Below are 27,833 nucleotides of genomic sequence, written 5' to 3'. Positions count from 1 at the left end.
CAAGGTACATCGCTCTGATCGTAGAGACACAGAGTAGGAAGAAAAGTGTCCCATCCCCCCTCGCCCCTCCACAAACACACACAGATGCACAAAGAAGGAGCAGCACCGCTGCATGGGGAGTGTCGTACACCACCACCCTGCCGATGCGCCGTTCATGTGGTCCTGGGAAAGACTCTCCATGCCAGTGTGTTCCGTCTCAAGGGAGAGGGCTGGGGGAGGAAAGTGATGGGGGGTATATACATTCGCTGAGAAAGACAACAGAGAGACGGCACAAGAGACCATCTGGGGCAGAGGCCGACGAGTGGATGTGGGCGATCGCGTGACAGGAGGCGGGGCAGTCCGTTGTGCTTCACCGCCTGGGCTTCGCACAAGACCCCGTCTCGCTTTCTCCGATGGGTGCTCGCACATGACACACATACGAGAGCAAGCATCATCATGACCGCCGCAAAAACGATGGAGGGGGGAAGGGGGACGACCGTCACCCGCTCACGCACTACACAACGAAAACGAGGAGGAAAGGGGGGGAGGTCGGGGTGGTAAGTTGCCCCTGGAAGAAACAACACACAAGCACGCGCACGCGCACGCAAAAAAAGATAAGGGACAACAAAATGCACCCATGAGCCCCCCAAGTCAACAACGCAGCCATCACACATAACGACTTACAAAGGGAGGGAGGCTGAAACCCCGCAGCACCATGCACAGGAGTCTGCGGTGGAGACGCGCCTAAAAAAGCGCGAGAAAGACAACTTGTGTCTCCGCCCAATCAATCATCCGAGTCCAGCAACAGCGCCACACTCTCCAGTACCCACAAGGACGGGTGCACATCGGACGGGAGGTCCGCCATGAACACGAGACCCACACCAGCAGCATTACGGCGATCACCGTTGACGTACACTGGTGTCTTAAAAGTGCCAACCGTCTTGACGCGCGAGGACTCGGTTGGCACAATCTGCATGACCGGCAGCTCTGTAATGAGCTGCTTCTTCATCTGCGGGGCCAGCGCGCGCCTTTGAAGGTCCCAGCGGGCACCCTCAAGATAGAGTCCGCTAACGCACGCGCCGTCCTTCGGTGCCGCTGTGACGTCCTCCGCTCTTGCGAAGGCAGTCACCGTCGTCATTATCGTGGACCGGTCGAGCGGCCAGCGATACTTGCGGCACGTCACCTGCACAAGCGCGGAGAGGTATGAGTCGGGCACCATGAGACCCGAAAGCCACACACACTTGGGCTCGCCGTTCAGGTTCCACAATAGGTATTGCTCGTAGCGACGCTGGAAATGTGCGATCCATCGCCCTAGGTTCTTGCGCGTCGCCGGTGCGTAGCGGCGCCATGACTGCGGCAGCTGGCCGTTGTCGAGAGCAGACTCCAGCTCATCCAGTTCACTGCTCATGCCAATAATACCTGACAAGGCCTTTTTCAGCTCCTTCAGAGACGTCGCCATGACGTTCGCAAGCCTGTTCCAGCGCTCCATCTCCTGCAGCAGCACCACCTGCGTCGGCTGCACCGCTTCGTAGCCGTTCGCCGTCGCCCGCGTCGTCTCCTTGAGCAGCACCGCCTTCATGTCAAACAGTTCTGGGATCTGGGCGAGGATCTCCTCCGTGAACTTGGTCAGCTTCGCCTCGCGCGTCTCCCCGCCGACCGCGACGGCGCTAACGCGCGGCATCAGCTCAATCAAGCTCGACCACAACGTCTCTGTCGAGTGCCGCAGGTAGCCCGTCTCGGCGTTCGGGTGGAGTCCGAAGACGTCCGGCGCGTTCGCGTTCGGGAACGTGTCCACGTGCGCCACCATCTGACTTAGCGTGACCCGCTTCTCTGGGTCGGTGCTCCCTGATGGTAGGCAGTAGTCTGCTACCCCGGACTCGACAAAGAAGTGAAAGGACTGGAAGGTGTCGAACAGATAGTCTCCGAAGTACTCGGCGAGGTACGTCTGCACAATGCGGCGGTCCATGCTGTCCGTGACGCGCCCGCCGTACATGGCCTCACCGACGAGGTAGCGCAGCGTGTCCCATGGTAGTGGGTCCTTGTTCAGGTACGCCTTGGTGAGGTACGTGTCCAGCAGCCGCATGGAAACCGTGAAGTCCGTCTCGTTGAAGTCGTAGACGACGTTCCAGCCATTCTTGCCGTACTTGCGCCGCTCCTGTACCACTGCGTGGAAGAAGGCCAAGGTGAAGACGAGCGGCCGGAATGCCCAGTGCGGGCAGACGTCCAGCTGATCTTCTGTGACCTTGGAGAGCGTGTTCTTCATGTTCATCTTGAGTCCGTTCGGCGGCTCATTCACTACCTTGAGGGAGCGCTGCAGGATGCCCATCGGGAACTGCTCGCTCGGCTCCGTGGTGAGCCATAGCCGGAACTGCTCCTGCACTTGGGAAGAGTCCATCTTCTCCAGCATCTTCTCCATATCTTTCATCCACGCCGTGAGCAGGTGGCAGTTCTGCAGCAGCACCCAGTGCCCGCGCGTCGCGCCGACCTCGACAAGTCGCATGGCCTCCTCACCCTGACCCTGGCCGAGCGAAATGGCGCGCATCTTGTCCAGTCCAACCTCCTTCGCGGCCAGTTTCACAATCTCATCCGTTGGGTTCGCGCCAGGCGACACAATGCAAACTATCGGCGACATGGAGGAGCTCTTCTCCAGTACCTCCTTGTAGCGCAGAATCGGCGGCATGACAAACTGCTCGCCCAGTAGGTCGCAGGTGGAGATAAAGTTCGTGACGGCACTGTAAACGCGGTCTGACCGGAAGCAGCGCAGCAGACACAGCAGCTGAAATGCCGAAATCTTGTGCGAGTACCCGCACGGCAGCGGGTTGCAGTCCAGCTCCTCCGGCCGGTCCAGCGCCGTCCACGCCTGCCACTCCTCCGCGTTGTCGGCAACGTCCTTGGTGAGGTGCTTGAACAGGTCGACAGTGGTGCTGAGCTTGCACACGTCGTTCCACTGCCGCTCCGTCAGCCATCGTACCGGGTTCGCCGGGAAACTCTTCGACGCCAGGACGCAGCCACGCAGAAAGAACTCCAGCTCGCTCTGCACCATGCGACCCTCTTGACCCAGCAGACGCACGGCCATCTGGAAGGAGAGCATAACCTTGTCCTTGGCGAAGATGCCCATGCAGACATACGTGTACAGGTTGTACGTGAGGGTCTGAATAATGTTGCGCAGGCGGTCCTGAATCTCGAAGGAGGCGTCGCTCTTTGTGATGGAGTAGCCGAACACGTCGTAGAGGAAAGCAGAAAGCGAGTACTCGTACATCGGGTTTATGGCGGAGAGCTGAGAGATGACGAAGTACAGCACAGCGCCGCGCTTCGCCGCCGGGCGGTACTGCTGACGCGACTCTTCGGTTGTCCGCGCCGTCTCCTGCGCCTGATGCAGTTTGATCTCCACCTCCGTCGCGCTGCTCTTCGTGTTCTCCAGGGTGGCAATGAGGTCGTCGTTATCGAGGATGTTGCCCGTCGCGAGGGTGAGTTCGCGAATAAGCGTGTTCTCTAGCTCCTTGAGCTGCGCGCGACTCTCGGCCATGGTCTGCACAAGCTCCTCGCTCTGTCGCTGCAGATCGCTGCGCTCGCTCGCGACAACGTAGTTGAGCAGCTGCGCCTCCAACCCGTCTTCGGTGACACCGTAGTTGATGACCAGTGTCTTGCCGAACACCTCTGCTGCATAGTTGGGGTTCGGCAGCTTCGTGCAGAGGTACAGCTTGAAGTTGTCATCCCATGGAATGTCCTTGTCGCCGATGCGGATCAGTCGCTGGCCAGACTCGTAACGGAACTGCGGATCGAGCACAGAGTCGATGATGGGGTCGATGAACTCGTCCACGTTTTCAAAGAGGAAGGGGTTGCCGTACTGGATGGCAAACTCGAGCTTCTTGAGGAAGTCGGGGTCGCTGAAGGTCGCCGTTTCGAAGCGGGTGTTGACCTGGTGCTGTCGCTTGATCCATCTGACCGCCTGCATCTGAGGGTCGATGCAAAGCGGAAAGCGAATCTTGCCAGCGCGCTTGCCTTTGCCGGTGTAGTTCGTGCTCGCAGAGGTCAGAATACCGTTCTGCACCGACAGCGCATCTGATGGCAGTCCGTCGCTGGCCCACTGCGAGACGGCAACGTCGTTCGTCAGCAGCTGCCGCACATCGAAGCCGTCCGTTAGCGGAATCCCGCGCGCGCGCAGGTCCGGTAGCCAGAAACTGTCCAGCGCCTCCTGGCGGTACGGGTACGTGAAGGCGCCCAGGTACGAGAGAAAGGCCGCCCCCGCCAGGCAGTCGCCGACCAGGCGGCTGCGCGACGCGCTTAGGAGTTTCTTCTCCTCCGTCCACCGCACCCGCTCTGAGCTAAAGCCGTCGATCAGCTTGTGCGCCGCGTTGAGACGACGCTCCATGACCGATTTCTCCTCCTGCAGCCGCCGTGCCTCTGCCATGCCAGCCTCTAGTTGCTGCTCCAGCCGGTGCAGGCTTTCAGTGAGTCGGTCGATCTCGTCACGGCATGCCTGCAACTGCCGCTCTGCCATCTCCTTGGCCTTCTGCAACTGACGCACCAGCTCCTGCTTCGGGAACACCTCCTTGGCCACATTCCAGTACTGCTTCATCGCCTCCACCCAAATCATCAGCCCCGAGGCGGCCATGCTCACCTTCTTGAGGTCGTTCGAGTTTACCGGGAACTCCTTCAGAACCTTGTTGATCTCGTTCATCTTCGCCTGGTTCAGAGTTGGCGTGAGGGTGTCAATGTCGACCAAGGAGCGGATGAAGTCCGCCTGACCCATCATAATCTTGCCCGACTCCCACGTTGCCGGGACACCCTTCACGATGCACACCATGCGCACCACGGCGACGACGTTGACAGACGGCTTCGCGAAGGAGCGCAGCTCTGTGATGCTTTTCGGGTCAATGTGTCGCACCGCCTCCATCGCCTCCTCCAGAGCCGGCATCGCCTGCTCCAGCACCACCTGCGCCTCTGCTGACTCCTTCTCGATTTCCGCATTCTGGATGTTGAGCTCCTCCTCCATCTTGAGCGACTCATCCTTGCGCACCTGATTCTTCTGCTGCTGCTCCGTGATCTCGCGCGTCATCTGGGCATTGATCTCCTGCTTCTCGCGCAACGTCACCTCCTTCTCGGCCAGTTCTTCCTTCAACACGTTCACCTCGGCCTCCGCATGCTGCAGTTTCTCCAGACCAATCGTGAACTTCTTCACAATGTCGTCGATGTCCTCGCGTCGCGTCACGAGCAGCTTCGCATAGTTCGCCAGGAAGCTGAGGTAGTTCTTTGGGGTCACGTAATTGTGCCGCTTCAGCTCGTTCTGGTACTTACTCGACAACTTGTCCGCTGTCAGGTGCACGTGCACCATGTGCTCAACAATAGGCGTCCGCAGCTCATCCGGTAGCGTCTCCTCGGCAAGAACCTTACGACCCACCGCCTCGAGAGCCTGCGCCGGCCACTTCTGGAACCAGTCGATCGTCGTGTTGTTGATGAGGCTGGGAAAGTTTCGGCAGCGTGTGCGCAACGCGTCGCCGGAGGGGCTCATTGAGAGTACGACGTGCAGGTTGTCGCGGCAGCGCGCGATGAAGGTTGTCCACTTGTTGTCCTTCGACGGGGCCAGCCCCGCCCCTTCGACGTCCTCCGCCACGCTGGCGTAGAGGGGCTCCTTCTCCTCTTCGGTGAAGAGAGCAGGAACCATGCCGGAGGCTAGCAGGTTGTTAATGTCCTCCAGAAATCCTTCCTCCTTGACGTGACCGTCCATGAAGAGAAAGATCATCTTTTGCCTCTGCACACCAACGCAGTGATACAGCTTCTTCAGGTCCTCGCGGAAGGCGTCCTTGCCGTAGTTGCGCGACAGCACAATCTCAAACGCGCCCATCTTGCAAATGGACGCCGCGAGCTTCGTGAGAGATTGCTTGCCGCTGCCACCGACGCCGACTAGGAGGCAGTGGCCGCGCGGAAGGGACAGAACACGCGTGATGCGCAACAGGTGCTCGAGCGCCATGTCAAACGTGACGAGGCTGATCTTCTTGACCGGGGTGTTCATCTCATCCATGATCGCCTCGACAAGCTGTCGCGCGCGCGCGTAGGAGGGGCCGAAGTCTTCGTAGATGTGCAGCGGCTCCAGCTCACTGGCCGGCTCAAAGTCGCCAAAGTCGCCTAGCAGCAGTGGGTCTGCCATGACGGTTGCCGTCTCGCGCGGGAAGTGCTCCGAGACGTGCTTCTCGATTAAGCCGCACACAAACGTCTTGTCTTCCTCCTCGCCCATGCGGTCGACAAACACACGCGTCACCTCGTTGCGCCAAAGGCGCAGCAGGGCGCCAGTTGACAGAAACTTGTGCGGCGTCGCGCGACAGAGTCCCTCGTAGATGCGGGACAGGTCGCGCAGGTTGAAGATGTAGTGGAATTTGGCTGGCGTTGCCGGCAGCGCCGCGACAAGGTTAGCGTGCAGTTGCAGCGTCATGGACGTGATCGTCGTCGCGAAGTCGGCGTCGACGGGCAGCGTCTTGTACGCGTCGGCGAGGATCTGCTGGTAGATGGTCTGAATCGCCTCCTCCTCCGGGAACAGAATGTTGAACACGGTAAAAAGAGAAACGAAGCGCGGGTCGAGCGCGTTGCGGCCACCGCCGGGTGGCGCCATCGCGGCGACGAACTGCGTGTCGCGCACGTTCTTGAAGAGCAGGTCCTTGCGGTCGTACCAGTGAAAACTCTCGATGAGCAGCTTCAGGAAGGCGATGGGCTGCTGCGTGCCGTAGAGGTCCACCTTCGGCATGTTGATGTCGTCCACAAACACAATCAGCCTCTTCCGCGCAGGGGGACCGAGTACGGTATTGGTTCGTTTCTCGATGTTGTCCTCCAAGGTCCGCTGAGCATCGAGGGAGGTGGTGCGGGAGCTAAAGTTCAACTCAAGCAGCATCGCCTCCAGTTGGACGTCGTCACCGCTGCCGTCACTGCCGCTCTCGCTCGAGTGGAGAGAAGAGCACTTCAAGTGCTGCAGGTACGACTGGATCGTCACCGTCTTGGCAGTGCCGCTCTCGCCAACAAACATGACAGGGGTGCGGTTAAGCACAACCTTGTTCAGCAGCCACATGTTCCGCTCCGTGTCCACCGTGGACACGAGCAGCGAGCTGAACGGCTGGCCGGGCTTCCGCTCAAACGGCTTCACGAGCACTTTCCACGGCTTCCACCGACAGTCCTGCAGGTCAAAGTAGTAGTCGTACAAGGTGCGTGCCTCCGGCAGCGAGCCGGACCCGACAAAGCGAGTGAGGAAGTTGTCCCCGACGTCCTGCAGGTTCCAGCCGCTGATGTGCTTCAAAAGGCTGTCGAAACGCAGCCGGTCCGGCGCCAAGCTGATGAAAGCACCAAAGCTCCACACGCAGGCGAAAATAAAGATGGACTGCAGCGCGCGCGGCTCCAGCGAGGCGTCTTTGGGCAGCACTGTGCACAGCATCGTCGTTAGCTGCTTCACCATGCTCAGCGCGTTCGTCGGCATCACCAGCTTCGGCGGCGGCGAGATCGTCCCCTCCTCGTCCGCGCCCTCCAAGACAAAGTTAACCAGCGGCTGCACAAACTGATCCACCAGTTCCTCCAGCGTCTCCTGCTCATCGCGTGGGCGGCGCATCTTCCAGGCGTGCATGAACGGCTTCCACCCAAGGTTGATTGGGTCCAAAAAGACCATGCCAACACGCGAGACAGTCGCCGGCGAGGCGTACTGCAAGTCTCCCACTTCGAACAACAGCGAGCATTGCGGGTGCAGACGAATACGCTCGCCGTTCGGTAGCGTGAGCAGCTTGTTGTCATCCATGACAGAGTTCATGTCCTCTACCCACTTCGCGTCCACGTCGCCGTCGAAGATGACGTACCGTCGCTCTCGCTCCATCCCCTCCGCCGGTTTGTTGATGCTACGGAAGATGTTCGAGAAGATACCATCCGTCCAGTTGCGCGTCATCGGGTCCATCATGCCGTACAGCGCGGACGTCGGCTGCGCCTTGGGGTTGATGACATAGGACTTCGTCGTGAGGCCTAGCTCTGTCTGCGCCTTGCACAAGGTGTCGATCACAGTCGACTTGCCGCCGCCGGTCGGGCCGACAACCATCGACGTGTGCCGGGTTTGCATCGTCTCGTACAGCTGCACCACCTTGTCGATCTGCTTCAGGTTAATCTGGAAGCCGCGCTCCTTCAGCACATTTGTGCTGGCCTTGGCGAGGTTCTCCTGCGGGACACGCGTCGGGTCAAGCCCGGGGAACAAGTCTCCCATGAGACCCTTGAACAGGGGTTCGTCTTGCGCAATGAACTTTGGTGCGTTCATGTCACGCAACGCTCGCATCAGCACCGACTCCTCGGAGAGATTGGAGGAGCCACGCTTCAGCTGCCCCGCCATCACGAGCACCGCCTTGAGCGCGCGCAGGCCCCAATCGTAGTGATGCTGCTTCGACAGCTGGCCCTTGGCAAGAGAGTAGAGGGTGACCATCTTGCGCGCCAGCTCCCGCGCGGTTGTGAAGCCCTCGGAGAAGAGCATGTTTTCGGCGATGAGCTCCATGTCCGGCACCACCATCACCACGGGCCGGAAGAGGGCCTTCAGGTTGTCCGGCAGCTCCACGCGGCCAGCGTAGCCGGGGTTCATGGTGATGAATGTGCCGATCGTCGGCACCAGGCGGATGACGCTGTCGCCGAACAAAAACTCTTTGTCACCCGCTCGCAGCGCCGCCTGGATGGAGCGCAGCTGCTCCGACACGACCGACAGCACCGGCAGCTCAATTCGGTTAAATTCATCGAAGCAGCCCCACGAGCCGGTCTGCGAGAGACCAGAGAAGATGGTGCCCATCGCCTTGTAATCGAGGCCCTCGCCGCAGTTGAAGACGACGCACTGAATCGCCATGGCCTTCGCGAGATCCTTCACCGACTCCGTCTTGCCCGTGCCAGCCGGACCGCCCGGGGCGCCGCCAAGGCAGAACGTCAGCGCCTGCGTCAGCGTCATGAAGCAGCGATCCGTCAGCGGCGTGATGACGAGGCGCCCGTTCAGACCCATGTACTCGAACCCGTAGCGGAAGCGGCCTGTGCACTGCGCGATCGTGCAGGTGTCCACGGCCTTCTCCCAGTAGAAGCGGAGTTGCGACTCCCAGTCAAACTCACGGGCGTCCGTCACGGAGTCACGGACGAACCGGTCGACGATGTCGCGACCGTGCACGTCGACAATGATGAGCGTGTTTATCTTCTTTCGGTACTGCTTGTCCATGTCCTTATCCATCTCAGCTACCAGGTCGATCAGCCGGCGGCTCAGGGACGCGGAGAGTTCCTTCACGGCGCTGCGCTTCCCCTTGCGCACCTGCGCAAAGGCGTACTCGACCTCGTAAGTCCAGAACACCTTCGCGCCAGTGAGTGTCACCATCCCGTGATACTGCTTCACCCACTCCAGTCGCTGCATCTTCGGGTAGTGAAAGACACCGGCCTTCAGAATGTCGTGGAGGGACTGTTTCGACTCGTCGAGGACGGCCTGCAGCCACTCCTCCACCGGGCGGCCGTCCGTCTTCACCGGCGTGACAAAGTCAAGCCGTTCGCCCTCCTGCGACTCCACACCGCAGATCGTCTCGTCGCGCTCGCTTTTGAATACGAGCTGGGCGCAATTGTCGAACATCTTCAGCATGTGATCCTGCACTGCCTTGGCACTGCTCGTCGCGAGAATCGAGAGCAGCTCATCGTCGGAGATGAAGTAGAACCGCGGAAAAAGGCAGCGTTTTGACTCCAGGTAGTTCGAGAGGTCCTTCTGGCACTCCTCCAGCTTCTCCTCCAAGTACCGCAGCTCCTCCAGCCGACCCGTGACATTGCAGCATTGGCTCACGTTCGGCGAGGCGCTCGTGTCATTCATGATACGCACAAACTTCTTATCGAGGTCGTTGAACTTGGAGGCTTCCTTAGGCAGCTGCTGTACAATGTCGTCGTTGCCCTTGAAGATGGACTCGAGGTACTGCCACTTCTGCTGCACCGTCACCCACACGGTGATGACATCGCTTATGACAGACAAACGGCGCTCCCACGTCTTGACCTCCTCCGCGAACGGCTGCGCCCACTTGACGCTGGCGATGGACTGCACCTTGAGCGTGTTGTCGTCGACAGCCTCCTGAATCTCACTCGTGTCCGTGAGGACGTCGCACCGGGCAGCGCCTTTGCGCGGCGCGTACGGAACAGGAGTGAACACCTTCTCGGCCCAGTATTGCTTGATGGCGCGGATCTCCTGCTCGATGCCCTGCTCTCGAGCCGCCGCCAGCACGACATGGTCCACTTCGTCTGTGTAGCGGAACAGCTCCATCGCGATGAGCTCGCTGAGGTTGATTTGCTCGTAGTTGAAGCTCTTGTCAGTCACTCGCATGAGCTCTGTCCAGTGGCGCGCCTTCAGTGCCGGGCTCTTCAACTTCGCCAGCAGCGGCAGCGAGTTTTGGAAGTTGAGGATGAGCTGATGCACGGCAGGGAAGGGGTTCACGGTGCTGTACTGCTTCCCCAGAATGCGCGCCTGCTTCGCTCGCTCCTCGGTCGTCGCCTCTAGGTCGGACAGCAGCAGATCCTTCCAGCTGCTCCGGTTCCAGCGGCGCAGGTCGTTCATCCAGTGCTCGTAAAGGTCGTAGACAGTCTCCACCTTCGTCAGCTCCTCGTTCAGCTGCTGCAGACACGTGTGCGTCGTCAGCGGGAGGTCGAACAGATTCTCGGCCTTCACGAGCTGGTCGCGCTTCATTTGCAGCTCGCTGAGGCGTTGCCGCCACTGCTTTTTCGACTCGTTCCCAGCGGCGAGGTCGATGTCGGCGCGGCCGGGCCCGGTGCAGCGAAACTCCTGCAACACCCTCCCACCCTCATCAAGGAACTTGCTCACCTCCTGCACCGTCAGCTCGCGGAACTGCACCTTGCGAGGCTCCAGTGCAATGCCGGTCTGATGCACGCGGGCCAGGGTGCAGGACCACATGTCCTGCAAGCTCATGGCCAATTTCACCATCCCGGGGTCCAGCGGGACGCCGTAGTGCTGGAGTGAGCTATATACGTACTCGATCTCACGCACCGCCTGCTCCACCTCGAGTGAGGACGTTCGCGCGTTGTGCATCACCTCCAGCACAAACTTCAGGTCCGCGATGTTGTCGCACGGCCGCATCAGATCCTCGTTGATCTTCTTGATGGTGTTGTAGCGCTGCGTCATGCGGGCACGCACGGTGTCACTCAGCTGTGCACCCTCCATCGCCACCCACTGGTACACATGCCCAACAAGCTCCGTGTAAAAGGGTGTCTCGTCGCATCGCATGAAGCCAAAGTCGTGCACGTGGCTCTCCTCGTCGAAGTCGCGGATCATGTTGAAGTAGAGCTGGAACTTGGCGTCGTAGTCGATCCACTGCAGCTGGCTCTTGGCCTGCTGCTCCACCGAGATCTTCTTGTCGGCCAGGAAGACGAAGCGATACCGCTGCAGCATCTTGATGTTCGTCGCCAAGGCGCCGAGGTGGGTCTGGATGGTGCGGTTCACCAGCGCCTGCAACTTGTAGACTTGGGGAAGGTTGTAAATATCCTGGTAGTACGTAAAGAGCGTCATGTACTCCTCCTCCGCCGGCCGCGGGATGATCTCACCCTGCGTGAACTCCAGGCACGTCCCGCGCATCCAGCGCTGAAAGTGCTTCGTGGTCTCGATGATGCCAGCCTGGATTTTGTGAAACGCGGTCGTGATTTCTTGCTGCTGGGGCGTGTACGTCGGCTCGCTCGTGAGGAGAACGGTCACCTTGAAGAGCGGCGGCTGCCGCGCCGAGGCGCGCGAGGAAGTCGTATACCCGACCAGCTTCGCAAAGCTCGCCAGCGACTTGAGCACCATCGTTGTCAGCGCGCGCCAGATGCGCTGCTCCCAGTGGCTGTAGTAGGACACCAAGTTGGCGCACCTCCCGGTGTGGGTGGCCAGCAGCTGACCCTCAACCTTGGTGAGCAGTGGCTTTGCCGTGCGGTAGGCCCGCATGCAGCGTTCCAGTTGCTCGACACGGCGCCGCTCGATGATGTCGACGAGGGTCTGCAGCTCCGGCAGCTCCCCACCCGCCTGCAGAAACTCGCGATACTCGGGGATGAGGCGCGTGGAAGCGATCTTGTTCACCACCTGCGTCTGAAGGCTCTCTGCACTCTTGCGCACCTCTCGGCTGACGTTGCGGAACTTGGTGATGGCCTTTTCGCAGTTGCTCACAAAGTCGGGGATGGAGAGGCTAGTCCAGTTAATATCGAGGAAGCCCGGCTCCAGCGCCTGCTTCAGCTCGTGCACCTCGGCGGCGAGAATGGCGCGCTCTGGCCCCGCCAGCGCGCCCAGCTCGTAGTTGAAGCTGACCAGCATCCCATTCAACGCATCCACATATCCGTGGTAGGCCTCATCTTGGAGAGAAATGTGCAGGAGCGCCTTTGGGATTTCGAAGCCCAGCCGGTCAAGGTACTTTGTTTCGCGAATAATGTCGAAGATGGACCAGTTGAAGTTGACCTTGTACGTGCCATCCGGATCGGCACGAAGGATGTTCCACTTGAGGGACGCAGGCGCTGGCACCCGCACCTCTTCTCGCCACTTCAAGAAGCGTGCTGTCGAGTAATTCTTCATCTGGCGCGACGCCTCCACGTACTTGGCCTTCACCTGCTGTCCCACGGACGACTTGAGCATCCCCTCGCGCTGGAAGCGCACAATCGGCCTCTTGAGGCGATGAAAGAGGGACATGCTCCAGTGAATACCGCCGGCGACAGGAGGCTGGTTCTTGGAGAGCGGCGGCGCCTCCTTCTGGTCCTGGAAAATGCGCCGCACGTTCTCCACCTCGGTGAAGTACTGAGCGAGAATACGGTCTGTCTTCTCAAGCAGAAGCGCCGAGATGTCGAGGGAGTTGCCGCCGCGGTCGGGGCGGGTGCGGATGCGTTTAAAAGACACAAGCAGCTCAAAAGCGGACTCCGCGCTGCGCAGGTCGTCGTCGAAGATGCGATTGATGAAGAGCGAGACCTCGTGGTCGAGGCTCGTGACGGCTGTCAGGAAGCCAGAGAAGACGACCTGCCAGTTGTGCGTGGCGCGCCTCTCGAACGGGTCGAAGGTGAGCGTGCCAAAGGGGCGCTTGAGCTTCTCCACATCCTTGAGGATGCGCTCAATGTCGGTGGCGTCCGTCAGCACCGTCTTCAGCTGCGCGCTCAGGACGGTGGTGTAGTACTCCACCGTCTCGATAACTTCCAGCAGGTCTGTGCATCGGTCCGACATGTAGTCCGTCACGTCAAAGAGACGATGCTCGTCGAAGTTCCAGTGCTGCTCGCGCTCCGAGCTGTTGATCTCTTCCTGCACACTCTTGTATGCCGCCTTCCACTTGATCAGGCACTGCTGGCCCTCCGTCACCTTGACCTTCGCCACCTCGGACGGCAACGTCAGCACTGTTCGGAAGTCGATGTGCTCGCTTACCTTCTGCGCAATCAGCCGCGCGATCTTCTCCAGCAGACCGACCATGCGCTCCTCCGTGGAGTAGAAGCGCGAGATAATCCAGACCATCCGCAGAGCCGTCATCATGGAGAACAGCGTGTCGATGATGGGCTGCAGGGAGCCTAGCTTCGGATCCACGCTGTGCAGCGTGCGGAAATGCCGGTCGAGTGTGCCGAGGAACTTCACGTTGTCCTTCGACTCCGAGTGCATGCGAAAGAACTGCTGCAGCGTCAAGTCGATCATCGTGGCCGAGGTGCAGCCCGCCTCCTTGGCGATCTTCAGAATGAACTTTGCCTGCGAAGAGTTCAGCTGCTCGTAGAGGGCGCTGATTGTGCTGTACCGTTCACGCCAGTACTCGATCTCGCCCAGCGGGCCCTCCTTCTGCGGCTCCACTGACATAGCGTAGCTAATCTCCGCCTGCCACTGGGACACCGTTGCATCCACCTGACGCAGCACCTCCTTGTTGCTCAGCACTGCCTGCAGCTGGGCATCGCTGTACTCCAATGCATATAAATCCTGAGGAATGAGCAGCTTGCGCTCCGCGCCGACCTGGTTTATGAAGCCCTCCAGCTGCGTGCCGAGGCGGTTGATCCAGCTATGGATATCGGCGTAAAGCTGGCGATTGTTGCCGGTGGCGGTGACGCCGTCTGCGGCGTCCGCCCCGCTGCCCGTCTCCGCAGCCCCGCCGTGGGTGATGGACGCAGCACTGGCACCGCCGTTTAGAGCAAGTGCCATGAGCGCCTTCCGCTTCCCAGCCGCCTGCCCCATGTCCTGCAACACCGGCGCGAACACCTCCATCAATAATACATAAAAAGAGTTGAGGGACGGCACCTGCGTGCCGGACAACTCAAAGGCGAAGTGCATCGAATTCTGCGGGTTGGTTGCCCAGTCCGCTGCGTCCTCCGCGGTGATTTCTTGGTGATCTACGCGCACGAAGAAGAGACAGCGGCTGTGGTCTGGCGCATACAGAGCAGAGCAGGCAATGTTGGCGTTGTAAACTGCGCCAGAGGATATGCGCAGCCTCTGCCCTCTGCCGCCACCGTCGCCGGTGTGTTGAGGAGGAGGGGCATCGGCGGCGTGCTGAAGCGAGTCCTTGGAGTGGATGTCAATCAACTCCTTTTCGCGTGCCACAATAACAAAGCTCGACTCCAACATGCTATCAACCGCCCTAAACGTGGAAAGCACGGTGTCCACGTTGTCCCTGTCGTGGAACAGATCCTTGAGGGAGTCATCCGTGACGCCGTTGAGGTTTCTGCGAATCTGCCCAAACACCCACGACAGACGGGGATCCGTATCCGCATTGGTGGTCATTCTGCCCTATCAACGCCTTCTTTTTCTCCGCCTGGGCCTCTGCCTTGCACAGCACACGCCAACGGCTCGAGAAACGCACCGTCGCAGAAGGTGGCGTTGACGGCCTCAATACAGTACACGGTATGTAGTCGCAGCAGGAGGACACCTCGGTGATGAAGGATGAGACACGAGGGCGATCACAAGCATACAAGCACACACAGGAAAGGTGAGAGAAAAATGTCCAGGGCGAGTCGTGCCGGACACTCCGCGTCAACACTAGACGTAAACAGCGGAGGCTGGCAAGCGGGGGGAGGGGGCGTGCTGTCCAGGTGAAACGGCTGTCCCTGCGATACACTCGATGTGCCGACCCTCACGAGAGAAAACGTGCGGTTTCTGCGTCGCCGTCTTGCGCTGTCGTGCGTGAGTGCGTTGGGCCTGTTGGGGGGGGGGCAAGAAGTGTGCGCTGAGACTGCAGCAAAAACCCACTCGCCCTTGTGTCGTCCGGACTTTCTTTGCCTTTTTCACCTTTTCCTCTCTATAATGGGCACGCTTCACCTGCGCCGCAGGTCGGTTGTGCGGGGGCGCGCCGAGACGAAACAGGCACACAAGCGAAGAGAAGAAACAACGAGGAGGAGGAGAAGGGGGAGGGGACGACTTTCACGTGTCGCGGTGGCACCATGTCCATCACGGATCGATGGCGGCGGTACAGGCGGGAAAGGGTGGTGCTGATGGGAGGGCGGTGGCGGTGGCGCACTCTCTCTCCTCCATCGCGCGAGACACCTGAAAAGTACATCCGCACGCTGGGATTCAGGGTCGTCACTGACTTGACTCTCATTCGTTCGTTTTTTCGTCTTGGCAACACATCAAAGGGGAGAGGGGCGTGACCGGCACAGCAGCCGCAGTGGTGACGCGTGTGAGTACTTCAGGCAGACGCACACAAGCACACACATAATAATAATAAGATACACTCGGAGTTCCAGAGGAGAAAGACGAAAAAGGGATTAGAAAAAAGAAAGAACATCGCTGCAACGCGTCTGTCTCCTCCGCGGATCGATTTGACCCACGAGCACGTCGCGGAGTATACGCATTCCACGGCCGCTCGCCTACCGCTGTGGCACCACGGCTGCATCCTCGTCCTCGAAAGCCAGTCGTCTGTGTCTTCTTTGGATCGGGCCAACACATCCAGCCGGCGCTTTGCTTCTTTCCTTGCCTCTTCTTCGCTCACGTGCTGCGTGGTCGGCACCAGGCGCACTAACGTAATCTGCATGCCTCGATCCAAGGGGGCCGCGTGCAGCGTCCGGCTCGAGGGCAGGAAGCGATGGCGTCTCTCGTCATGCGGGTGATATGGAAAGAGTCCCGACGCATGCCGGGTGAGCTCAAGGAGGGGGTCGGCCAGACTCAGGTTAGGACCTTCTGAGGCCCTGGGCTCCGTGCCTGTGTGCCATGCCTCGCCTTCTGAGTCGCTTCAAGTCGCTGCAGTTCCCAATGTAGCGTGGAGGCGCTCCACATGGAAGTTTGGTGGACTCGGTGGTGCCACTCCGGGAGTGATCCCGGCATGCTTCGGGCATCTGCACCTCATAAGCCCACACTGGTCGACTGGAGTGGAAAGGGCACATGTTGCATACATGCACTGTGGCGTTGATCGGTACGCATCTCTCCGCGCCTCGTTCGCCGATCCCTCTTGCTCTTCGCACCGCTACATGACTTGCTCGGATGCGAAACACCACACCCGCCATGCGTGACAGCTCGTGCGCACAGCGCTCGCACCAGTGAACCTCGGGGCCGGTCGGGAACCACCACTATCCAAAAGAAGGGAGCAAAAGGGACAGGTGAGAACGCCTGCTGTACATCGTTAATGGAGGCTGGGCAGTCCGGCATCGTAGACGGCCCGGAGCTGCGTGTCCGTGAGAACGCTGTAGGCGTTTCCCACAAGCTGAAATGCCTCGAGTGCGGATCGTCGATCGCTCTCCGCTGCACCAACGAGCCGGTCGGGGTGCAGCTGAAGGGTGAGTCGGTGATAGCGCCTTCGGATTTCAGCCTCGGAGGCGTTGTTAGAGACTCCCAGGACGTCGTAGTGCGTTCGCAGCGACGGCTGAAGATCCGCGTTGGTGAGCCTGCGCGCCTTGGCACCCGATCGGCGGGGGCACCCGCCGAAGCTCTCCGACGGTGGCGAGCGCAGCGGTGCTGAGGCTGATGAGAACGATTTGAATACCGGAACGGAGTTCCTCTTTGCCTCTGCTTCCAGCTGTGCTGCGCTGTAGCGTGAGCGCTGCACCCGCAGCTCATCAAAGAGAGCGCCGACCCTCGCGTTCAGATGCTTCGCCATGACGAGGTCCGCAGCCGCCTCAGTCTCTCGGCTCATCATCGCAAAGGCATCGGCCCGTAGCCGAAACGCGAGTGCACATTGCGGGTCACACTGCACGCACCGCGAGGCTTCGTCCACCACCTCCAGCGGTTGCCCGATCATCCACTGGGCCTGGGTGCGCACCAGATAGAGCTCCGCGTGCACAAGCCTTGTGACCTCCGGCATGCGCAGCATCTCGGCCGTCACCGACAACGCCTTTGGGTAGTCGCTAGAAGACACGGCAGCGTCGACGTGCTGCTGCTGTGCCTCAAATGAGAGCACAAACTCGGCGAACAAGCGTGCCGGCGCGTAAGAGGGGCTCAGCCTCAGTGCACGCTGCAGCAGAGCCGCGGAGATGTTGAGGTACGTGCTGCCAGACATGAACGAAGCCTTGGCGAGCAGAGTCGTAGAGAAGACATAGTGAGAGGTGAAATCGCCCCAGAGCTGCGCATGCTCGACGGGCGCCGCAGAGAGCGTCTCCCACGACGGCGGCTCAGGGAGAGAAGCGAGGTAGGGCAGCAGCAGTGCTCGGGCCGCCTTCGGGTCGTCCATCTCGAGTCGTACGAAAGCAAGCATGGCACACAACGGAGTCGCCTGCACCCAGCTCTGTGCGGTGGTACTACCGTCGATGATCTGCGCGGCCATGACCCAACGCCGCGCGGCAACGCATTGGCGAAAAGACGCCAAAGACGATAGGGCATCTTGTCGTGTTGTTGCGAAGAGCAGCGGCGGCGGTGGTATGCCTAAGAACTCTTTGGACGTCGTATCGCCTAAGGTGTCGAGGACAGGCGGCACACTCTCCAGCAGCACTGCCGCATCGCTGTACAACTCGCGCATGACAAGCGCGCCTAGCAGTGCCTGTGCGACACGGCTATGCAGCACCTCATCAGGCATGTCGAGCGACGAGAAGCTGTTGTCGTGTTGCAAGTGTCGGTAAAGTGCCAGAGAAGTCATGCCGTCCTCGCAGCACTCTTTGAACCGTAGTAAGGCATAGCTGCAGAGGCAGCGGTGGCTGAGAAGGTGCAGGCGACTTTTTTCTTCCCCTGCGTCCATCTTCGCCGCACGATTGCCGACTGTGAGAAGGGAAGAGGCGACAAAGTACACATCGACGTACCGCTGCCGCGTCAGCAGCGACTCCACGGTGCAGGTGTGGCAGAGATGGGACTCCTTTTGGAGCTCTGCCACGTCTTTCTTTAGAACCAGCGTCGAGGTATCGTCACTGCTGAGCAACTTGCTCGAAGTGAAGGGTTGTACGGTAAACTTGATGGGCTCCAGTGAGAAGGGAAGGCACAGCCGATCCTCTGCAGCCGGAAACACCGCCTCACGGGGTGTCTTTCGGATCGCACACCGCGTATCGTCAAGGACTCTGCTGCATTCCGGCACGTTCGCGCTTGCGTTCGCATTGCCGCTACCCAGGATCGGCGCTGGCGCCCGCAGCTCTGGGAGCTTCATGGAAGGAGAAACGAGTCGCGGGTAGGTTTCTGAAATGCGTCGCGCGTGGGCCACCGTTGTCGAAGCTGGCACGTCGGCGAGTGCTGAGTTTCGAGCACACGAGGAACGAGAGGAGCCGTGTGTAGAGCGGTGCATGAAGAGCGAGACGAGCAGCAGCGAAGGCACGAACAAACGTATCAGGCCACGCGCACGTCCTTCGTGCGGGGTTACAAAGGGAGGAGAGAGGACAGTCGCTCCCAATAGGCGGAGGACATGGGGCCCGCCGTTTCCTTTCGGAAAGACCGTGCGGCACACGCACGCGATGAGCTTGCACGCACAGGTGGGAGAAAAGGGAAGTGGGTTGTGGCAAAGCGACACAAGATAGGGAGAGCCATATGGAATGCGGTGTACGCAGAACAGCATTCAAGGTGGCACCTCCCATTTGGAAGGCAATGCCTTGCAGGTACGGCATCCTTGGAGACCTATTGGCGACGGCAGCGAGAGCTGCAAAACGTGCTTGTCAGTCACAGTCGGCGCGGAGTAGGAGGCCCAGACTTTTTCTCTGTCTGTCCCTGAGAACGCCACACACGAGGTGAAGGGCGTTTTTTTTGATGCCAAGACAGCAACCACCTCCCCCCTCTGCCCTTATGTCACCTCACCACTCTCCGCGTCCTGATGTCGCTTCGAACACTTCTGCGTGTGGCTGTCGCGCCTAGCGTTTTTTTTTTCGCGTACGCTTCGGTCCTTTTTTTTCTTGTTGCGTCTTTCCCTTTTACGAAGACACCGACGACTCCGATCGTGCCTCGCCATTGAAGCGAGGGCACAGTCGGACCACAACAAATACATCCACGCCACCCACACAGACACAGGCACACAAAGGAAGCGATAAAGACGTACACGCTGCACGCCACGCTGCAGGAACGGGAGAGGATTAAACCCCCTTTTGGCAGGAACCTCGGAAGGGGAATGTTAACGCAGAGCCGGCACTGCCTCGTGTGCGCTATGGCCCTATGAGTTGCGAGCACGCTTGCGAGACGCGCCAAATCCCTTGCCGTCGCCACGCGTGTCCTTTGCCTTGGACACGACCTCGCCTGCGCGGAGCAACGCAGGACTGGTCTGCAGTGCATCGGGCAACTGAAAGAAGACGATGTTCGAGCCTCGTACAAAGACGGAGTCCATCTTGGTCTCCTTACCGCCCCGTGCAGTCTTGGTCGCATTTTTCAGCAGCACATTCATGTTGTTCTGCAGCTCTTCTACGGTGCCATGGTACACTTCCCCGGTAGCAACTTCTATGGAAACCTTCAGGTGCAGCGCATCATAGAGCACCTTGATCGGAATGCTTTCCGCCATGTTGCTTGCGTGCCAGACTGCGGACACGCTCGACACACGAAAAAAAAAACGCGCGGTTGCCCGGCCTGGGGCGTCAACGTGAGTGCGCCGTGAGATCGGGTTATCGGAGGGAAGAGGACGACGGTGAGAGAAAAGGGATGTGCCGCTCCTACACACGGGCCGACAGGGGACACACACAGAAACGAATATGTGGGCAGGCACACAAGTCGCAGCGACAAACAACGAACAGAGAGAGAGACAGACCGACAGACAACGTCGCCACGCCGATCGAGCAGGAGGGAGTTCTGCTATGCGTCCTATCTTCCCGTCAGCCGTTGGCAGGGCGTATCTGCTTGCGTGAGCGAAAGGGGAGCAGGTAAGCGGGAAGTGTACGGGCGATTGCACACAGCTGCTCCTCTTTCGTATTTTTCTCCCACCGGTTCCACACTCCGCGTCAGTGCAGAAAAAACGGGCCGAGGAGCGGTGGAGGCGCACAGAGCCCAGAAAGATGGATGGCGACGTATATACGTACGTATGTGGGTTGCATACAGAGCACGAGAGAAAGACGACGACGACAGAGGGGGGAGGTGGAGGTGCGACGCTGCGGGAGCAGCGAGAAAGAGAAGTGAAAAAGTGCGCGAAGGTCAGGCACAACTACGCGAGACGCGGCAGGCGAGACCTGCGGCGTCATTCGACCTCTCCACCTCCTCTCAGCGGCACGACAAACGGAATGGCACGCATAACGTGGTTGTGCGCGTAAAGAGCATGGATGAACCACCGCGAAGAGATACCCGCATCGCCAACACGTCTGGCAAAGGTAGCCGGGGAGAAGAAGGGGGAAGGTGCTCAACCCTCTCCTTTCGTTTTCTCGTCTGTGAGCGCAACACAGATGACAGCGGATGCAGCAAGATGATGATCCACACAGGCGCACGTGCGTGCGTGCGCCTGTGAGGTCGTCGACGATTCTTTCTTGTACGGTGCCACGGGCAGGAGATGCGAGCATACGAGAAATCGCACCTTTTCGCGGGGCCGCGAGACCGACACACACACACACACATGTCCGCACTGGCGCACGCGCGCCTTTTTAGTCCACTGTCGGTGAGATCGCAAACACCCCGAGTGATGCAAACACAGAAGGCAACAGACAATCACCAAAAGAAGCGCGCTCGCCGACACAAAAAGATCTCTGCCGGCAGCACAGAAGGAGGAGGAGGAGGCCGAAGCGGCTCACGCGTGCGTGAACGGTGAAGCATGCGAAGGTGCAAGGAAACGACCAGAGGAGAGAGAGAGAACGACACACAGCCATGCGCAGGCGTAGCGCCGTCTGCTTGTTGGCAGGTAGGAGCTGCTCAAGTGCAGCGGGCGAACGCGTACAGAAGTGAGCCTGGATTCCGCTCTGATGGAGCACACAGGTATGCGTGTGTGTGTGTGTGTGTGTGAACGTGGGCTTCGCACCCCCCTCTCCCTGTTCGCGGCGTGGGCAGGGGAGGCGCGGATCTTCCTCGTCTGGCAAAGTGCAGAGATGTGAAAGAATAAAGGAGTGAGGTGGTGTCATCGGGCGTACAGACGATGCTGCGTACGTCGCACGCAAGCGAGCACACACACACACAAACATACACACCTCTGCTGTCTCAATACACCGCCTCCTTGCCTAACCCCACCGGCACACATTCGTGCGTGTCCAGCAGCTGATAGATGGCGCTGGCGATGAAGGCGCCACAGATGGGGGCGATCCAGTACACCCAAACGTAGAAGAGCGGGTCGCAATTCTTGTATACGCACAACACCAGCTGCGTGCCTGTGGCGACGGCTGGGTTGAAGGCGCCGCCGGTGAACCCGCCGACCGAGAACCCGGCCGCCATGAGCGTCATGCCGATAGCGAAGCCGTAAAAGTCATTCGAACGCTGACGAGAGAAGCAGACGTGCAGCACCACCGAGGTGAGAGCGAACGTGTACACAAGCTCGCACAGCAGCACTTGCCAAGTGTTCGCCAAGTTGCCGTTCGCAACCGGTGCTGGGATCTCGAGTCCGATGATTGCGGACGCGTAGAGTGAGGCGCAGAAGGAGCCGGCGAGCTGCACAACTATGTACATCACCGTTCGACGCAGCGTCATTTTGCGATTGATGAAAACGGCGAAGGAGATGGCGGGGTTGAAGTGCGCGCCGCTGATGTAGCCAAAAGTGAAGCACATCGCCGCCAGCATAAAACCAATGGGAATAGGCGCGAGCGCGCCCACTCCGACAGAAGCTAGTGTGATGGTCAGAACCAGCAAAAAGGTGCCGACGAACTCCGCCACCAGCTGACTAAGGAACTCGGAGAGCATTGCGTGACGACACTCAGCCGTGGGGCTGTGCAGGAAAGAAAAAAGGCGATGAAGCAAGGGAAAACGGAGAGACGAGAAGGCGATTGAGGTGATGGATGGGTAGGGGGTGCGTCATGACGCGCCGAGCAGAGGTGGGGACGGTAAGAGGGGCGTTACCCAGGAACAACCACAACCGTACAAGCACACGCGCAAAGGGGGCGGCGATGAGACCTTTGTTCGACGCCCTTTCATTTTTTTTCAGGGGAGGGGGAGGGGTTATCTTGACCATCACGACCATGGAGCGTGTCACTGCGACACACTAGAGAGCGAGGTGCGTGAGGGGTCCGGCAACAGAGAAGAAACAAAACAAAAACCACGGTGGTGCACCGCCTCTGCATGTCTCTTGGTATACGTGTGCATGCTTGCTGGACGCGTGCTCCTGAGCTCTGTCAACCACGGGAGACGTCATGGAAAGGACAACAACACGCCCGGCTTGGTGTGCGCCTCCCCCCCCGTAGAGCTGGAAGAGGCGAAAACGAAGCCGGAGAGAGCCCCTCCCCCTTCATCTTCCTCTTCCAGAAAATGTAAAAAAAAGGAAGACGATGACACACCAGACACACAAGAGAACGCTGAGGAGAAGGATGTGTAGATGGGCAAGGCGTGGCGACAATGAACGCATGCCCCCGTCAAAGTCACACCTTCGGCAATGTGGAAGTAGCTTGGGCCCGCTACATGCCTCACCACTGAGTAGAGGTGCCGGTAGGGCAGCACGGACTCTTTCTTGTGCTTTGTCTTGCATGTGAGTGACGTGGCCAAGCCATGGCTTTTGCATGCCGAAACTCGCACCATTGCACCTTGGTCATTGTTGCACGTGCATTGTGGGGAGCTTCTCTTGTACGCGAGAACGTGGTGGGGCTGTGTGTGCGGGGGGAGGGTGAGACGTGAGACGGATGATGAGGCAACGCCATCTCCAGAGTTAGCCAGCAAGGGCTTCGGTCGTCAAAGAGGCGGCACAACACCCCCACGTCTCATCCTTTCCCTGCCTCCTCTGCCTCTTCCGCTTCTGCCGCCTGCTCCGCTTCCGTCACGCACAGCATGGCAAGCGACCGCCAGTCGCCCTGGTAGAGATCGTCGCCGGCGGTCTGCAGCAGCACCTGCAGCTGTTGTGGGAACTCGTGCTGCACGCACCCGACCCAGAAAAAGCGGGACATGTCCGGCAGGAAGAGCCATGTCTGCCACGCTCGACAGACGTTTTCTGCTGTCATAAAGATTTCCTCTGCCGACAGGAAAGCCAGAACAGTGAAAACAAGAGACGGTTGCGTGAACCACGCCCCCCGCGAGTGTGACGGACCCGAAACCGGACTGCTTGAGACGTGACTGGCGGTCGCAAGAGAAGAGATTGCGGATAGCCCCGGTGGCCGTGCCATTTCTCGTGCCGTCAAGAGACTCGCTAAAGAGGTGGCAAAGTTTTTGAGAATCGCGTCTTCGTCCAGCAGCTCCTTGGCCTCGCTCTGCTGAAGCCCCACGCTTGTTCCCGTGTATTGGAGGCTGCCAGAGACGGCATCGATGATTCGGCAGGCATCCTTCACATCCAGGAACGTCGCATTGATCTGCGCACGAGCATCCTTCAGGGCCGCTACGACATCATCTGTAAATAGCACAGGATGGGCACGAACGATGGCCAGGTGGTCTGTCGAATGCTTCGCCTTCAGATACTGCACGAAGAGCTCCGGGATGGCCATGGACTCCTCGCACGGACTAGCGCTGAGCTGCGACATGAAGTACTGTGAAAATACAGCGGGCAGAGGGACAACAGAGCCCTTGTCGTTAGGTTTTCGGTGTCGGCACCGCAGTTCCGTTGCGCCACCTCGGCTCTGCTCTCACGTTTCCGCTGCTGCGGTTGCTGTCATTCACAAGTCAGCCTCCTCTTCCCACGTTGTGTGCGCGATGAGACCGTCAAAGCCTAGTCGGCATATGGGCACATGTTTCTGCATGCAAGCGCGCAGCCCATGGCGAGAAGAAGTTCAGTGGAGGCACGCAAGAGAGGAAAAAGGGGGGAAGGCGAGACGGACGAGATGCCACGGTGTCCAAGTGTTCAACGGTGCAACCGTAAGGAAGAGCGCACGCATGCACCTGCATAGGCAGCACCACACAGAGCAAACTTGTCCGCCTCCCGTGCAAACACATAGAGCAGCAAAGACATCGAAAAAAAAGGAGAGAGAGAACGACGCAGCTGCTTTGCGAGCGTAGCGTGGCCCGACGCACGCCCGCACGCTGAAGCACGCTACCGTCCCGCTCCCCTCCTCCCGTCCTGTTCGTTTGCTGTTGAGGGAGGCCGGCGGAGGGGAGGGAGGTCTCCGCGGCGGCTCTCCTCCCCATGCATGCGGAACGGTGCAGCAGGTCCACAGGTGGGAAGGCTGAGAGTGCAGATGGCGGACATCCGCCGATGATTGCTGTCCTTCTCTCCGCTCAACGCACACGCACACACAAAAACTGGCACGAAGCGATCGAGAGCAGGTGCAACGCGGCAGAGGCGACAGAGAAAAGAGATCGAGTGCACGCACGCAGACAGACAGACACGCATGCACATGCACACAGAAGCCACCCGAACAGTCAGTTCATGCTGACCGCCATTTCCGTCACGCAACCTGTGAAGAACGAAGCGACTCCAACTCGTGATAGAGCCTCACAGAGGAAGCGTCGCCACGGCTCAAGACGTCGATGTTGCTCCGAAGCATTCGATTCTCACGCTCCACGCGCGCTACGCAATGAGCCAGTTTGTGTAAGAGCACTGAGCGCCGCTGCTCCTCATTCGATGCTCTCGCGGCGGCGGCGGCGCGACTCGACTCCCGCGCGGAGGTCGGAGGCACTCTCGCCTCGGTAGACACGTCCGCGCGGTGCGGTCCAGGTGAGTTCATCGAAAGAACGTCCACACCGGCCGAAATGACCGGCACCGACGTGGGAGAGGCGGCCCCGTCGCGGTTGCCGCAACGAAGCTGATAAATCTCGTCTAGAGTTCGCGCAATCGCCTCCTCATACTCCTGTTCTCGCCGTCTCGCTGCCCGCAGTAGCCGGGACGTGCGTGCGGCAGCTTCGGCATCTTTGCTTGCGTGTTGACGCTGCTGCTCTCGCTGCCTCTGCGCGATCTCCAAGTCCCTCTTTAGCTTGGCCAGCCGCAGCTGAACATGTTCGAGCTCTTTCCTTTCTTGAGCAAAGGCGCGCCGTTCCTCTTGCAGCTGCGCCTGAACGTCGCGCAGCATACAACGAAGCACGTCGTGAGGCAGTCCCTCGAGTTGCCACAAGGCCTCCTGCCGCTGTGCCACTCGTGGCCTTACAATCATGAAAGCGCGTAAACACAGTGCCACGATCCTCCGGTGCGTTCACGAGAGAGCGACGACGCCGTTAACCGGAATGCGTGTGAAACCGGCCACTTTTTCATGCACTTAATCCGTTTTCACTCCGGTGTTGCGTCACGTGTAATTTCGTGTGTCGACACGACAAGAGCGCCCCGCTGGTGTGTGCCGTCGTTCTTCGGGAACGGACGCTACCCGATGAAAGAGAACCCAATAATAAACATAAAACCGAGCAAGTCGCCAAGGGAGAACAGGATCGAGTGCAAATCGAGGGAGGACAGCACATCCGCTGCGAGCGTAAACAGGCGCAGGAGGGCACCCCCACCCCCACCACCACCACCAACACGCAGGTCATAGACCCCAGACAGCATTTGGGTCGTCACAGAATAAGCGAATGGCACTGCCAAAGAAGTGAGAGCCCACATTTCGCGTGCGCCCGTGCGTTACGGGGCACTGAAAGACCCCCGTAACGCACTTGCGTTCTGTCTTTCGGATTGTGTTCACCACCACCACAGCCAACATCTCTCTCAATGGTCCCCCCCAGAGGGGAGGGGGGAGAGGAGTGGCGTGCGGTATACAAATAATTCACCCACCCCAAACCCCTGAAAGCACAGAATAGCGTTTAAAGTAGTACCGCCGCACACACACACACGCAGCGCGCAAAGGTGATTCCTTTTCGTGTGAGGGAGGAAGGGGGGTCGGTTCCGCTTCAGACTTCCTATCGCTCGAAGCGCATCGAGTAGCCACCGGTGTTGGGGTCTTTGTCGAACTTGAAGTTGTCCGTGGACAAGCCGAAATTGCCGAGAATTTTGTTGCCGAGGTTCTTCAGCTCACCCAACATCTTTTGCATCTCCTCGTCCACCTTGGCTTTGGAAGCAACTTTTCGGGCGCGACCTTGCGCGTCGAGCACCCCGCCAAGCTTCTCGTAGCTTTCGTAGTCTCCATAAGCGCTGGACCACTTCTGCAACATGTAGTAGCAGTCCGCGCGGCGGATGTACGCCTTCAAGTACGAGTCGTCGTGTCGGATAGCCTCCGAGAACATGTGCTCCGCCTCCTCCTTCACGTCCAGCTTCATGAGGCAGAAGCCGGCGTTGCAGTACACCTGCGCCGTAAGGGTGTAGTCCGTCGTGTCCACCGGCTGCTGCTCCTCCTCAGTCGCGCCGCCTTCTGTTGCCGTGTGTGAGCTAGCTGCAGGGGCGCTACCATCCGGCAGCGTTGGCGAAACACTGGGCTTGCCTGTAGCGGTGTGACGCGACGGCAAAGGCTTGAGGGGGGCGCACCACAGCGCCTTTCGATACAGCGTGAGCGCCTCAGAGATGTCGCCGTCCTTGAAGAGCTCATTTCCAGCCACTTTGAGTCGAGCGCATTCCTCCACGTCTACGACGCGCTCCGCGCTGCTGGCGTCTGCTTCCTGCGGTTTGGCTAGGTCCTCCGCTTCCGCGCCAGCTTCGGCGATCGGGAACTCTGTTCGAAACGCGCCAGCTGGGCTGCTGTCCTCGCCAAGTTGTGCGTACTCCTTGGAAGGGGACAGAGACGCCTGATCATTGTCGTCGTCCGACGAGGGCAGCTGCTTCACAATCGCGGGCATCTCGCTCCACTTGTCGCAGTATGATGTGACGCGGTCGATAGGCAAGGGCCCAGTGGTCACTTCGCCTCGACGGCTTTCGCAACGCCAATAGAGCTGTTTTCGCGTTCTTGCTTCCGGGCTAGTGGCAGGCTCAATAAATGAGAAAGGGAGGAAAGAAAAGAGCAGCGAAGAGGGTGGAGCAGGCCAAACCTCTGCACACAAACACGGGGACGTCCACTGGTGCGGGGATCGCAGTGCTACGGTTCTCGTGACTGCTGATTTCAGCTCAGTGCAGCTGTTCTAGGGCGGAGGGGATTTTTCCGCTCTTGCATATGCGGAGAAGCACACAGCAGTCACAAAAAACGGAAGCGAAGAGAGGGGAACGAGGTGGACGACGAAGGCAGCGCCGTGTGCGCATCATTCCCGTTATGTGAGGAAACAGAGAGAGATGGTCGGCGCAAGAAAAGCGCGAAGGAGGTCAGCCTTACCCAAGACCGCGACTAATCCTTCAACAAACAGCTCCGCAGTCGCAGGGTTGTGCATCGCGTACGTCATGGATGAAAAACGATGGCAAGCGCACACAAACACACACGCAAGCAATGGTGGTGAGTACAGAGAAAAGACCCCCACGCCTTCGCCTCTGCGCACGCTGTACCTTTTTTCTTTCTCTCTTGAAGGGGACTCCTCTTATGACACCATGTAAACACAAAGGATGTCCGGACGGGACGCAACCGCGGAGCAACAACCATGCAGCAAGCAGCACCAAACAGGGCAATCATGCGCACACAAGAGTCGACACTACTCACGCACGCACGCACGCGAAAAAAAA

The 27,833-nt window shown here is 59.4% G+C and overlaps 7 protein-coding genes across 7 annotated transcripts; all 7 read right to left on the bottom strand.

Moving 5' to 3' along the window:
* Positions 1–763: 763 nt before the first annotated feature.
* Positions 764–14,698, bottom strand: LMXM_33_3880 (putative dynein heavy chain; the record flags this gene model as incomplete). Its single annotated transcript, XM_003878899.1, has 1 exon — positions 764–14,698. The coding sequence occupies one exon, from the start codon at positions 14,696–14,698 to the stop codon at positions 764–766; it is 13,935 nt and encodes a 4,644-aa protein (XP_003878948.1).
* A 1,831-nt stretch (positions 14,699–16,529) lies between these two features.
* On the bottom strand, positions 16,530–18,875 carry LMXM_33_3870 (conserved hypothetical protein; the record flags this gene model as incomplete). Its single annotated transcript, XM_003878898.1, has 1 exon — positions 16,530–18,875. One exon carries the CDS (start codon positions 18,873–18,875, stop codon positions 16,530–16,532), a length of 2,346 nt encoding a protein of 781 aa, XP_003878947.1.
* A 585-nt stretch (positions 18,876–19,460) lies between these two features.
* On the bottom strand, positions 19,461–19,802 carry LMXM_33_3860 (putative small nuclear ribonucleoprotein; the record flags this gene model as incomplete). The annotated part of the gene is made up of 1 exon (XM_003878897.1): positions 19,461–19,802. One exon carries the CDS (start codon positions 19,800–19,802, stop codon positions 19,461–19,463), a length of 342 nt encoding a protein of 113 aa, XP_003878946.1.
* Positions 19,803–21,412: 1,610 nt separating this feature from the next.
* Positions 21,413–22,105, bottom strand: LMXM_33_3850 (major intrisic-like protein; the record flags this gene model as incomplete). The annotated part of the gene is made up of 1 exon (XM_003878896.1): positions 21,413–22,105. One exon carries the CDS (start codon positions 22,103–22,105, stop codon positions 21,413–21,415), a length of 693 nt encoding a protein of 230 aa, XP_003878945.1.
* Positions 22,106–23,112: 1,007 nt separating this feature from the next.
* LMXM_33_3840 (conserved hypothetical protein) lies at positions 23,113–23,862 on the bottom strand (the record flags this gene model as incomplete). Its single annotated transcript, XM_003878895.1, has 1 exon — positions 23,113–23,862. One exon carries the CDS (start codon positions 23,860–23,862, stop codon positions 23,113–23,115), a length of 750 nt encoding a protein of 249 aa, XP_003878944.1.
* An 861-nt stretch (positions 23,863–24,723) lies between these two features.
* On the bottom strand, positions 24,724–25,425 carry LMXM_33_3830 (conserved hypothetical protein; the record flags this gene model as incomplete). Its single annotated transcript, XM_003878894.1, has 1 exon — positions 24,724–25,425. One exon carries the CDS (start codon positions 25,423–25,425, stop codon positions 24,724–24,726), a length of 702 nt encoding a protein of 233 aa, XP_003878943.1.
* A 730-nt stretch (positions 25,426–26,155) lies between these two features.
* Positions 26,156–27,025, bottom strand: LMXM_33_3820 (conserved hypothetical protein; the record flags this gene model as incomplete). Its single annotated transcript, XM_003878893.1, has 1 exon — positions 26,156–27,025. One exon carries the CDS (start codon positions 27,023–27,025, stop codon positions 26,156–26,158), a length of 870 nt encoding a protein of 289 aa, XP_003878942.1.
* Between the last annotated feature and the right edge of the window lie 808 nt (positions 27,026–27,833).

The sequence above is a fragment of the Leishmania mexicana genome, chromosome 33, assembly GCF_000234665.1.
Source record: "Leishmania mexicana MHOM/GT/2001/U1103 complete genome, chromosome 33".
NCBI lineage: Eukaryota > Euglenozoa > Kinetoplastea > Trypanosomatida > Trypanosomatidae > Leishmania > Leishmania mexicana.
This window is presented reverse-complemented; position numbering and strand designations above follow the sequence as displayed.